Below are 12,528 nucleotides of genomic sequence, written 5' to 3'. Positions count from 1 at the left end.
TAGCTTAGCAGCTAACTTTATAACTGTCTAGTTACAACGTTTGGTTTAAATGTATTCTTTTGTAGCTACCATGACTGTGTTGAAAGGATAACCAAGTTAACAAATGTTTTTTGTATACTTATACCAGGCTTGTGGCATGGGAGGACAGAGACTCCTTGGTACTTATAGTGAGCTTACCTGAAGGTGAACAGCTTGATTTTCAGGCACATATAACCCCAAGTTGTTCTCCATCGCTGGAAAGCAATGCCTACATTTTAGTTGTCCCTAAAGCTTTATCCCAATTTCTTTGCGGCTGACAAAGCAAAACATCAGGATGAAAATAAACAAGGAGAAATTATCAGAAAAGGCACCAAGTATGACGACAATGACAAATTATTTGTGAAGTACTCTACCTCTTTTTCCAATACCCTTTTATATAATAACTAGCTATATTAATTTGTTTCTATGGTGGACATTTAAAAAAAAAAATCTTACGTTTTTTTTTAACTCTTTTATTACTTTTTCTTTGTATATGTGTTCTTGTTCTTTTTTCTTAACGTAAAAGTATTATTTTACATATGTTTTATTTATTTTTTTAGATTTCGGCATGGGTGTATTCTTGGGTGTATGTTGAGATGTGGGTGTAGTGTAGGACTCTGCATGGGTGTATGCATAGGTGTTTCTATGCTTTAGCTCATTATTTTCCACTAGGGGGTGGTCAAAGACAGGACATCTATTCAGGAGTACTTTGATCTGTCTGATGTGCTCTGGTCAAAACTAGTGAAAAGTATTACATTGCACTATATTTGGAATTGGGTACCATTTCTTAGACAGCTCTACCAACAAATGTGAATACAATGTGAACAAACACATTGCTTCATGGGTGTCAACTCCAGGTTCTTAATTGACTTGTATTATATATCTTTATAACCACTGTTCCATTTCTATCAGTTTTTGGTATGACACACTGGCAAAATAGACAAAAGGCTGGTTGCAAAAATTTACCGTATGAGTATGGTCCACATACGTTTGTTATGCCCATACAAGACAGCTGGAGCAGTTGTGAAAAGGGGCAGAAAAGAATACCAGCTCTAAACGCAAAGACTATAATACATCATAACTTTTGCCTGAAGGCTGTACTCACGATGCTACTGTACTTTGAACTTTCAGAACAAGAGGCACAACACTGGAAAATACTTCTGGGAATTCTTAACAGACTAGTGGTGTATGGTGTAGCAAAAATCAATGGGAGGCCAGGAAATGGTGTAGCAAAAATCAATGGGAGGCCAGGAAATGGTGTAGCACAAGTCAATGGGAGGCCAGGAAATGGTGTAGCACAACCAATGAAACTTAACCTAAATTCAAGCCAACAGTGTAAGAAGCTTTAATACAACCATGTGAAAGTGGTGTTTACTGAATGTGGAAGGACTGGATTGTTTTTATTATCCTCAAATGGAATCCATGTATATGATTTGATGGTCTGCCTGAGTGCAGTTTGCCATTACATAACTGTCAGACCAGAGTTCTTATCTAGAACAACTGTCAAGGGTGCATACATTTTCATATTTTATTGTCCCCGTGGAAATCAAACCCATAACGTTAACATCTGTTAGTGAAGGGTTTAAATTATCTCTCACAGTGCCCTCTCACTGCCACAATGACACCAGACAACACCAGGGGGAAGATGCCAGTCTGGGAAAGCCGTCTAAAGACCCACCATGTGAAACAGCACCTCTTTGTGTCTTTACATTTGGCAGGACGTCTTGGTCCAAGAATACTCACAGGAATGTTACCCCAAATAGAGGCCAATTACATTAGCCTATCAAGAGACTGAGCTCTTGATCCAGCTTTCTGTGATTTGTGCCAAGGGACAAGGGTTATAGCATGAAACGGTCAGAAACATGGGCAGGATGTGATTGAAACCGGGGATTTTAATATTTAATGTTGTTACCATCTAGGAAGATACTTAGTTTTTGCTGTCTCATAAAGATGCGTCTGACAACTTGTGGCCACTGTTTGTGAAAGTGCTGCTGTCAAGCCAAACTGGGACTCCAAAAATTGTGTACTATGTAATTTTGTGCTCAAATATTGCCCCACATCATTAAACCACTCACTTTCAAACATGGAATTTTATGGCTGAGGTATGATAGTGATTAAACTTATAGTATGTTACACAGCCAGCCGGAAAGTGGGATGTTTTTTCAAATAGTTTGTTTTGCAAAAGTCACAAAGTGAAAAGTAATCATTTCAGCTTCTAAATCGCTTTTCATAACAGAAAAAATCTGAAATCCAAAACAAAATATTATTATGTAAAACAGTTGTGAGTAGGTCTGAAATACATTTATCAGCTAAGCTTCTTATGGATTGGTTAACGGTATACCATATGGTTTGAGCAGAGGGAGTATGAATGTGGTATACAGGGAGATGAACTGTCCCTCTGGAGGCAGGGTTGCAGTGAAATGAGCCAACACTGTACCAACCTTTATTTAGGAGCTTGCTCATGGTGTTGTCTAATACACACGGTTTGTCTGTTTTTTGATAAAACATAACGTATATTCCTCTACTGTGGCTGGAATTAGGCCAGGAGATATAAGCAGAGGAAACAGATGTGGATTTGATGGCCTTTTTCTCAAATTCTGTTTCGCTCCTTGTTTCCTTCTGAAAACTGATTGGATTAGAAAGTCCTCTCAGACTTTCTCCTCCCATTGGCCTTCAGAAGGCGGTTGGAAATGTGGAAGCAAGGAGAACGACATTGAAGAAAGGCCTATGATTGCCTGTAAGTCCCAGAGAGAAACTTGGTTTACAAGAGCATGGAGCATCAACAAACCCTGTAGAATGAGTACTTTTTAAGAAACAAGACACCTCAGAATGTGTTTTCATTCTTCTCTAGGTTTATTGACTTACAGAGGTGTTGACAGTTTGGTGCTGTTCTACATGAAACAGTGCTTGAATCCTTTCTATGATTTTGGTAAATTAGAATGGAAAAGAAAACACAAAAACACCATTGCTTAAAGTGTTGGTCTAACAGATCAAGTGCAAACTAGAGACTTAGTGTGGCGGCACCTGAAACGACACCGTTTCTCCTTCATAGTGCAGTAAAATTCACAGGAGTCCTTTTTAAAGACGTGCACTATAATGTAGGCAAAAGGTGTCATTTGAGATGTGCCCAGTGTCTAAGTGGTCCAACAGAAACATCCATTAAAGCTTGTGTCATCTGCTCTAAACAGTGTCTATCCTACATAGCAACAGCCCTACCAGACCGGATCAGCAAGTCCTGTAACGTGTCAAAAAGGCACTTTAAAGCTATTTTTTTGTCTGTTTTTGTTTAGATTTACTCTTTCACATAAACAACAGAAATATCCCATTTTGCTTTCGTCTCGTCTCTTGACGGTGTATTCGTCCTCAGTATGCTGCTAACTCTCCTCTCTTTCATAGAGACATGCCCTTTGATGTTCACTCCAAGTCGTCGTGGTTTTGGGTGGACTCATTGATCACCTAAATGAAAGAGAGAGAATGACATCATTGTCGACATGGCAACCGTCTGCGCACATCTGGGCCATTTTGGGCCAAAAATCCATACCAGGATGAATTGCCAAAATTGATGCGATTGTAATAAATACAACAATACAGTTACAATATTGATCCTTAAACTGACTAGTAACCCTGATTGTTTGATTGTTATTGCCATAGATTGTCCTATTAACAAACACTGAGAAATGTTCATTTCAAATGTCAGATTTCTGTATATAGACTACTAGTGAATGATATTAGTAAGAATGAATACAAATATATCGTTATGGTTTAATAATGTTCTGGTTATAGTCACATCTTTATGGCTATAATGCTGCATACCTTGTTATAAATGTGTTATTTCATTTTTTAGCATGGGCAGTCTACACACACTTGGCGTACTGTGCAGACATTATTTAATTTAAAAGTAATGGACTATAGTACTTACGTGACCATCTCTAGTTTCAATGGTCTTGATCACAACCTTCTTTGACAAGTTGTCAGTCATTGGTCTAGCATCCAGCATGGATTCTGCAATAAGAGGACATTGAGTGCGACTGCAACTTGATCTTAAAAAATATTTTTGGTGCAAAATGTAATTGCTTCTTTATAAAAACATTTAACACCATGTAATCAGTATGGCCTAAGGCATTTCAATATATAATGTAAAGGCTCATCTGCAACATTCTAGAGGTATATGAGGATACGCTGCTGGTGGTCTGGTGGTCTTTACAACGTACTGATCACAGTCAAAATAACCTACCTCTCAGGTTAAATGAAGAGAAGTTGGGCATGGGAGTGGTAATTCTAGTAAAAAGAGAGAGCGGGAGACAAAGGAGAGAGACAGGAGAAAGAGAGGTACGGAGAAAGGTGAAAAGCACATTAGACACAGCTACTTACACACATCTACTGTCTAGGAAAAACCAAGAAACATTGCCAAAGCAAGTGGATAACACTAGAAACATTTGATCAAAATATTGACTAAAAAGTATTGACAAAAGTCAATAATAAAAAACATCAACCACACATTTCAGATGTTATCAGCATTATCATGACCTCACCTGCTCTCCTCTCCCTCCAGTAGCTTCCGGTAGGTTGCGATCTCTATGTCCAGGGCCATCTTGACATTAAGCAGGTCCTGGTACTCTCTAAGATGACGGGCCATCTCATCCTTCATGTTCCTGATGTCATCCTCCAGGCGGGCGATGGTGTCCTGGTAGTTAGCCGCCTCGCTGCCGAAACTCTCCTCCAGCTCTCCAAGCTGGCGCTCGAGGGACTCATTCTACACATTACAGGTTGATGAAGAGATGACTCAGGTGAAACGAGCCAAGGCTCCGATACATAGAGCTGGTACATATACATATAGCATAGATTTACATTTCGAGGTTCATTTGGATCCGATTCAGTTGTTGCCAAAGCATCAGCTATTCTTTTTAGGGTCCACGCAAAGTATGAAAACTAACAAATCACTATCAAGAGTAAGATAACTCAGGTCACTGTCAGAGGTAATGATGATGTATTGTTTTTGAATGCTCTATACGGAGAGTTAATTAAAGTCAGTTCACATTATATTTCTCTTCTTTACCTCTGAGTTGTTACATCAAGTCTTGGGAAGGGACAAAAATTAGTCTGCTGAGGACATTTTGCTCCTCTATTTTTGGCTTTCTACCCCTTGTCTCATTAAAATTCTATCTGACTCATGCACCACAAGTTCTTTTTCTTGTATTTTGACTGGGTTGGTTGTGCTCCACTAGGAGTCAAAAGCTGAGAGGAAGGGAAAAGGTGTAATGGCCGAACAGGAAGTACTTACGGTTCCTTTGAGAGAGTCGACCTCACAGGTCAGCGACTGAACCTGACGCCTGTACTCATTAGCCTCCTGCTTGGCCTGGCGAATGGCGTCGGTGTTACGGGCCGCTGCTTCAGACAGGTCGGCAAACTGAGATGGGGGATGGGAAGAGGGAGAGACAAATAGAAAGATCGAGAGAGAGGGAGAATGAAAGAAAGATTTAGAGGGTGAAGAGAAAGACAGACCAGGAGACAAAGAGTGGGAAAGAAGTCTTAGTTAGTAATTGAAGAGATTACTGGGCTTCTTAATTAGCCTTAATTGATGTGTGGTAAGAAAGAGGATAGACAGAGAATAAGAGTGACCTCGAGAGAGACAGACTTGCATGAGGTTCCTCTCCTCTTCAACCCTGAGATTAAAGTTGAACACTCAGCCTTTCTTTTCTCACCCTGGCTATGTGCCCAGCCATTTAACTGTCAACTCAACACAGAGAGGATGTTCATCTTTCTCTTTTTACAAACCTTCACAGCATTAGAGAAACCACTTTTAAATCCTGCTTTCACGCAATGTTGGAATGACCCGTGGAACAAGTTGCTTAATCTGATTAACGACTTGACGTGTTCACACGCTCGCAAACTTGTAAGAAACGCAAGAACATCCACATGATGACATTAGCTAGCTTACTAGCCTACATAGCTAACCCGACAAAATGCTTTAGCTAACAAAAGATAACTTTTGTCATTAGGTACATCGAGAACAGCCGTATGGGAAGACATGATCACAAACTAATTCTAGAGTTCAATAAAGTGTATTTCAAAAATAAAACAAATTGATATAGTGGTTGTGTTTGTTAGCATATCAATCATGCACAACTTCAGCAAGGCATATAGATCGGGGTTCACATGTACTTATTTTTAAATTGGAAATGTCCAACATGGTATTAACACGAGGTTATTAATTTGGATCCAGCATTGGATTGTCCTCATATATCTCCATTTAGTTTTCCATTCTGATCAATATGCTTTTAAGCATAAACCACTCAGAGGCCACACACACACCATATTGCCATTGACTCTCAGTGAGTGGTAAGCAGTCATTCTATCCAGCCCTACAGTGACCTCTGATTAGTTGGGAGAGTGAGTGGTTAATCCAAAAGGGGACAGCCCGACTACACACCTACTCAGTCATACCTGCAGTGATGTCACTGCTACTGTAGAACGGCTCATTTTGCATTGTCTTCGTAGAACAGCAAACTGGGCAATTACAATCAATGATTTAAAATCCTGCTGCGATAACATATACACCCTGACATAATGTCTGAGCAAACAAAGTGGCTGAGCACATTATGGCCCTGACCAGAGAGAAAAAGTGCCAGGGAGACAGTCTCCTACACTGTTCCATCGATATAAGTATTCAATATCTATTCGATAATCCCTGGAAACTGGATGCATCTGCTTGTTGGTGACAGTCCCCATTAGGCAGACAGACTGACAGAAACAGTTGATGGAGATGTCAGATAACGTAAAAGACTCACCTTTGACTTGTACCATTCTTCAGACTCCTGGAGGTTTTTGCTGGCCAAGGTCTCGTATTGCAGACGGACGTCCCGCAGGGCAGCTGTCAGGTCGGGCTTGGCCACGTCCATATCGATCTGGACATGCTGATCCTGGATCTGGGCCTGCATCTCAGCAATTTCCTGTAGGGGGGTTAAAGGGAAGATAAACACGCTGATGCTAAAACAGCCACCTCCTATAGAGGAGAGCCAGACAAGGTTACTGCACTGATCTGCACCTCCTATAGAGGAGAGACAGACAAGGTTACTGCACTGATCTGCACCTCCTATAGAGGAGAGCCAGACAAGGTTACTGCACTGATCTGCACCTCCTATAGAGGAGAGACAGACATGGTTACTGCACTGAGCTGCAACTCCTATAAAGGAGAGACAGACATGGTTACTGCACTAATCTGCACCTCTTATAGAGGAGAGACAGACAAGGTTACTGCACTGATCTGCACCTCCTATAGAGGAGAGACAGACAAGGTTACTGCACTGATCTACACCTCCTATAGAGGAGAGACAGACAAGGTTACTGCACTGATCTGCATCTCCTATTGAGGAGAGACAGACAAGGATACTGCACTAATCTGCACCTGCAAAGCAGAGACAGACAAGGTTACTGTACTGATCTGCACTTCCTATAGAGGAGAGACAGAAACGGTTATGGCACTGATCTGCACCTCCTACAGAGGAGAGACATACACAGTTACGGCACTGATCTTTGATCTGCTCCTGCAGAGGGATAGATAATTCTGGAAGCTTCTTCTCACTTTCCAGCAAGGTACCCCAGTCCCACTGCTTTTGTTTAATTACATTGTTGTGTTGGGCGGGTAATAAACGAGACTGAATCAACCAATGCATAAATTCATCGATGTAGGATGAGTTGATTGACACATTCAGCCATTCCTTCTCAAACCCATTTAAAAGGGGACATGTCTTCCAGAAGGTTTTTTATGATGTAGAACATTCGGTGTTGGGATTTATGTCTTCATCTCTTTTGTCGCTCCACCTGCCATTCCCTTATCCACTAGACTCTAATTCCCAGTCTTCCAATTAGCTGAGAGAGTGTAATCACCTTGTCAATGACCCTGCTGGCCAGGTCAAGTCCATGATCCTATCAGGGCTCAGTGACTGTGACCGGGAGTTGACTGTACTAACTAGTACAGCTGGGATGAACACAGGTGTGGTGTAACAGACATATGCGTGACAAAACCACCATCTATTCATGCTTAAGACTCAAACTGTGTTTTGGAACAGGTGTGCCTGTCGGGTCATTTGCATTACCAGTAACCTACCATCTTTTTAGTAACATTCATTCAAGTTTTATTTTATCAAATGAAATGTAGTGGGCCATTTTGGTGAACTTCAACAACATTACTGGTGTCTATAATTGTTTGTTCCTCCATGTGGCCTTATCATGTGCACAATGTACAAAATAATTGTAACAAGATGATTTGAAGATAGAATAACAATGGTGTAAAACATTATCCTGAATATAAATTAATATAAATACATGTTTTGTTTCATAGGATGGTTTTAGCTTTTGTGATTCTACAGGTAAGGTTAGCTTGACAGATGCTAGGTAACAACAACACTATCTCAGTGACTCACCTCATCATGCAGCTTCCTGAGGAACATGATCTCCTCCTGAAGAGACTCCACCTTTCTCTCCAAGTCCAGACGAGCTAGGGCAGCATTGTCCACATCCTACATCACAGACAATGACAAAACAAAAAGTACAAAATGGGAACAATGTATTTCATCAGTCACATTTGATTTAGCATACATAGGAATTGCAACAAATAGCACTCAACATCCTCAGTATTGAACAAAAATGTCTTTAATAAAACCACTTTCTAATCAATGTTTTCCAGAAAAAGCAACAGTCTTCTCACTAAGCCTCAGGTCACCTTATTATAATGCGTTACATTTATTGTCCGCATCCTGACAGCGTTGCAGATTATCTTGAATATAACCACCAACGCCCTGCACTGTCATAGCAACTCCAGTGCAAGGATTAGACTAAAGGACATTACAGCCACACACAGACAGTTGCTTCCTGCTTTAAAAACCGTGATAGAGAATGTGGACACACACACTCTCTGTAGTTGCTGTGCTGTGTAGTTACCGGCGCAGGGGGTTGCTAAGCGTCACAGACTTGGACACACACAGATTGCTGGCCTTTGGTCTCAGTTCTGGAGAACCCTTGGTGCCAGCAGCAGATGTAGAGGTCCTGAACAAACACTGCCTCCATGTGTCTGCTGACTGCCTGCAGACACACCCCTCGTGTAGGACAGCTCCCAACCTTACCCCTCCTCACTCCAGCCACTGGTGCCACCCACCGGTACAACAGCTTGCTTTGTCATTTAACCCACAGCCCCCCTTCCCCCCTGCTCATCAAAAGAGCAAAAAACAATGGCATCGGAGAATCAGCCTCCCTGACAAAATGTCTCCAACTGAGACAAAGCTATCCATTGAGCTTTGTGTCTAAGAACCTGACACAGGGACCATCCTCTTTGCTTCTGTTCAGACAGCCACAGGCTCTTTCTGTGAAACATTACATATTCTAGTATATATTTAATCACCCTAATTCCACTGAGCGTTCCACTGGCAATTCCCCAAGTGGAGAAGCGGATGCAAAGGGGGATACATACGCTGTGGGCTAATAAAAAGTGTGTTGATGAGAAATTTCGCTGTGATTGTTCAGGTTGTGTATTGTCAGGCAGCTCTACTTTTATTTCCCAATAGTCCACGTGGTAGATCTCCCATCCACATCCTAGCTTTGTTCCCTAACCTCCCCCAATCCAGACTGGCTGACCTGATCCTACTTTAGGCAAGCAGATCCAAAAAGGATGCTATGAAAGGATGTTAGCATTAAGTGCTTCTTACAGAATGACAATGTAAACTTTATCATATAATCTATATAACTAATGAATAAAACCTGCCCTCTGAAAGAAAGGCTGCTGTGAGCTATGAGACAGGATCAATACTGTACATCAATATCTACTGAGATCCTCAGTAACAATGCCATCTCACTGTAAAGCCACCAACAGAATAAAAATTTGACCACACAATACTTTCTCTAAAATGCCTGGAATAAAATGTTTTGCATAACATCATTAGAAAGGAATGGTCATTTCAGTGTACTGTATACTTTATATATCTATATATCTATCTATATATCTATATATTTGTCTCTTTCCATGGATAAAGAGAATGGCTTTGTTAAATGGCAGTGGTGGTAACGTATCAGTAATACATGGCTGTGATTTGACAATGGAAAGACATATTAGTTATTATCAAGTAATTTTGAAACATGTATGTTAATGAAAGTGAAACATCTCAGAATTTCACTGCAGGACACCTTCTAGGCTATGCATACCAGGAGACATTTATCTTTACATTTTAAATGTACAAAACGACAAAGTATTCTTTGTGAACAGGATTATCATGTTGTTAACGCACTTTCTAAAAAGTGTGACACTTTTTAGATAGAAGACGAATAGTGTAATAGCCTGGAATAACATGTAAATTAATCCATACCTGTCTAAAGCCCTGTAGGTTATGCTCTGCTTCTTCTTTCTGGATCATCTCATCCTGGAGCCTGAAAATGGCATTGGAGAGAATTACCTAATCCATTTTCAAGTGCCACACCCACATTTGGTAGACATGGAGTAGGAAAGGCTGTAGTAATACCGTTATATCACAATAACATCTTTAGTCTTATATCTGAGGATACTTTGTTGTCAAATGTACTCTGCGCAAGCAAAGCAAAGTTAATATTAACATAATACATTGTTTTCAAAAGACGCGAACATTGTAAAAAAAGTTCCTTTTCCTTAGTGAAAAGCTAAAATAGTTAAAACAGTCAAACAGAAAGTTGCCATGGATTAACTATTTTGTAACTCCGTAATGCTAAATCTGTAACAACTCTGAATTAAACGTGTATCTGTGTGTAGTTCTGGGGTTGAGGGCAAAGGGACTTACAAAGAACCAAAGAATGCATGGACAGTGGCCAAAAAAAAGAAATAAATTGTCTTCGGTTAATGAATGAATTGATATATTATGTTCTATAGACTTCTGGAACAAAACCTAAAAAAGGATTTCTTAGGGGAAGAAAATAAAAAACCAAAAATACAAATAATAAATGGGGTATTTAAAATATATATATATATATATATATATATATATATATATATATATATATATATATATATATATATATATATTATGAGCTATAACACCGGCACTTATATTAGATATATTTTTCTTAGATGGGGACATACGAGCCTGTGAAAAGCATTGAACGATTTAAAATTAATTATTTTCCTACTTCTCTCTGAGCCTCTCGATGTCCTCTCCCAGGTTGTCCCGGTCCACCTCCACTCGAGCTTTTTCATTAGTGAGTTGGTCCACCTGCCTTCGCAGTTCCCTCATCTCATCCTCGTACAGATCCCCGATGCGGGACGCGCCTTTTCCCTTTAGCTGTTCCAGCTCCGCTAACAGGATCTTGTTCTGTTGCTCCAGAAAACGCACCTTGTCGATGTAGCTGGCGAACCTGTCGTTGAGGTGCTGCATCTCAGCCTTCTCGTTGGTCCGGTTGGTTTTGAACTCCATGTTGATGGCATCGGACAAGGCAAAATCCACGTTGTCCGAAGAGAGCCGGGGCATCGGGGCACTGCTGCGGAGTCGGACAGTCTTGGATGCGAAGACGCTCGGCGGAGCTGAGGACACGCTGTAGGACATCCGAGATGATCGGACGGGACTCGAGTATTGGCGGCTGGAAAGTGTAGACCGAGCCATCACTGCACTGGGTCGAACTTCGCCGCCGAACATCCTCTTGTAAGAGGATGAAGAGGTGGTTTGCCTGCTGGTTGTCCGGTTCATATTGTAATCCTTTCGTCCCTAAAGTGTTTTCCTTTTTTCAAAAAGGGATTTTAAATTATTATCCTCAAACTGGACTTCCACTGTGTAGGATGCACACTGAACCGTACCGCCCCAGCGAGAACTCTGCAGTGGACCCAAGTCTGTATTTATAGTCCACTCCCTTTATGCAAATCACATAACGGCGCATGGAGTGTGATTGATGGAGCCTGGAGCCTGTGAATCATCAGCGTAGAGCAGTGGCTTTCAGCGTAGTGCAGTAGACCATATTGTTCGTTGGGTGTTCTCACGAGTTGCCATTTGGCAAATAACTCATCCACAGAAACACCACGGCCTGATGTTTACTCTTGGACCTTACTGTTAAATGTATAGCCGGGTACTTTGGTTCTTCTTTGCCGTAAAACCTGTTGTGAATGTTTTTATGTATAGCTTGGTCCCATCTCGTGAAAGGACATGTTTAAAATATATATATATATTATTCACACACATTTAAAACTACTAAAAGTTGTTAATTTTGTTATCAAATTCCAATAAAACTGAATTATGCATAATATGCAGGTTAAAATAATAACTTTAAGCACTTTTACTTCATACTTACCCTACCTAATACAAAACGTTTCAAGAACAGAATGACCCTCACTCCGAACAATCATACCATCCCCCTTCCCATTTTGTGTTTCTATGGTAACGTGCATATTTACCCCATAGACCTGACCTTTCCCTTCTGGGGGGTTTACAACGTGCAGAAGCCTGAATCTCAACTTCATTTCTTTGTGTTTCGTAAAAGTTGGGGTTTTATTTAACATTTTCTCCG

At 40.7% G+C, this 12,528-nt stretch overlaps 1 protein-coding gene across 1 annotated transcript; it reads right to left on the bottom strand.

Moving 5' to 3' along the window:
* Window positions 1–2,848: 2,848 nt before the first annotated feature.
* On the bottom strand, window positions 2,849–11,848 carry vim (vimentin). Its single transcript, XM_010899027.4, has 9 exons — window positions 11,164–11,848; window positions 10,374–10,434; window positions 8,442–8,537; window positions 6,807–6,968; window positions 5,300–5,425; window positions 4,551–4,771; window positions 4,253–4,296; window positions 3,938–4,020; window positions 2,849–3,474 (listed from the first exon to the last, which is right to left on the bottom strand). The coding sequence occupies exons 1-9, from the start codon at window positions 11,715–11,717 to the stop codon at window positions 3,433–3,435; spliced, it is 1,389 nt and encodes a 462-aa protein (XP_010897329.2). The 5' UTR covers window positions 11,718–11,848; the 3' UTR covers window positions 2,849–3,432.
* Window positions 11,849–12,528: the final 680 nt, after the last annotated feature.

Source organism: Esox lucius, chromosome 21, assembly GCF_011004845.1.
Source record: "Esox lucius isolate fEsoLuc1 chromosome 21, fEsoLuc1.pri, whole genome shotgun sequence".
Taxonomy (NCBI): domain Eukaryota; kingdom Metazoa; phylum Chordata; class Actinopteri; order Esociformes; family Esocidae; genus Esox; species Esox lucius.
The sequence above is the reverse complement of the archived record's forward strand: the minus strand, read 5'-3'. Positions and strand labels throughout refer to the sequence as shown.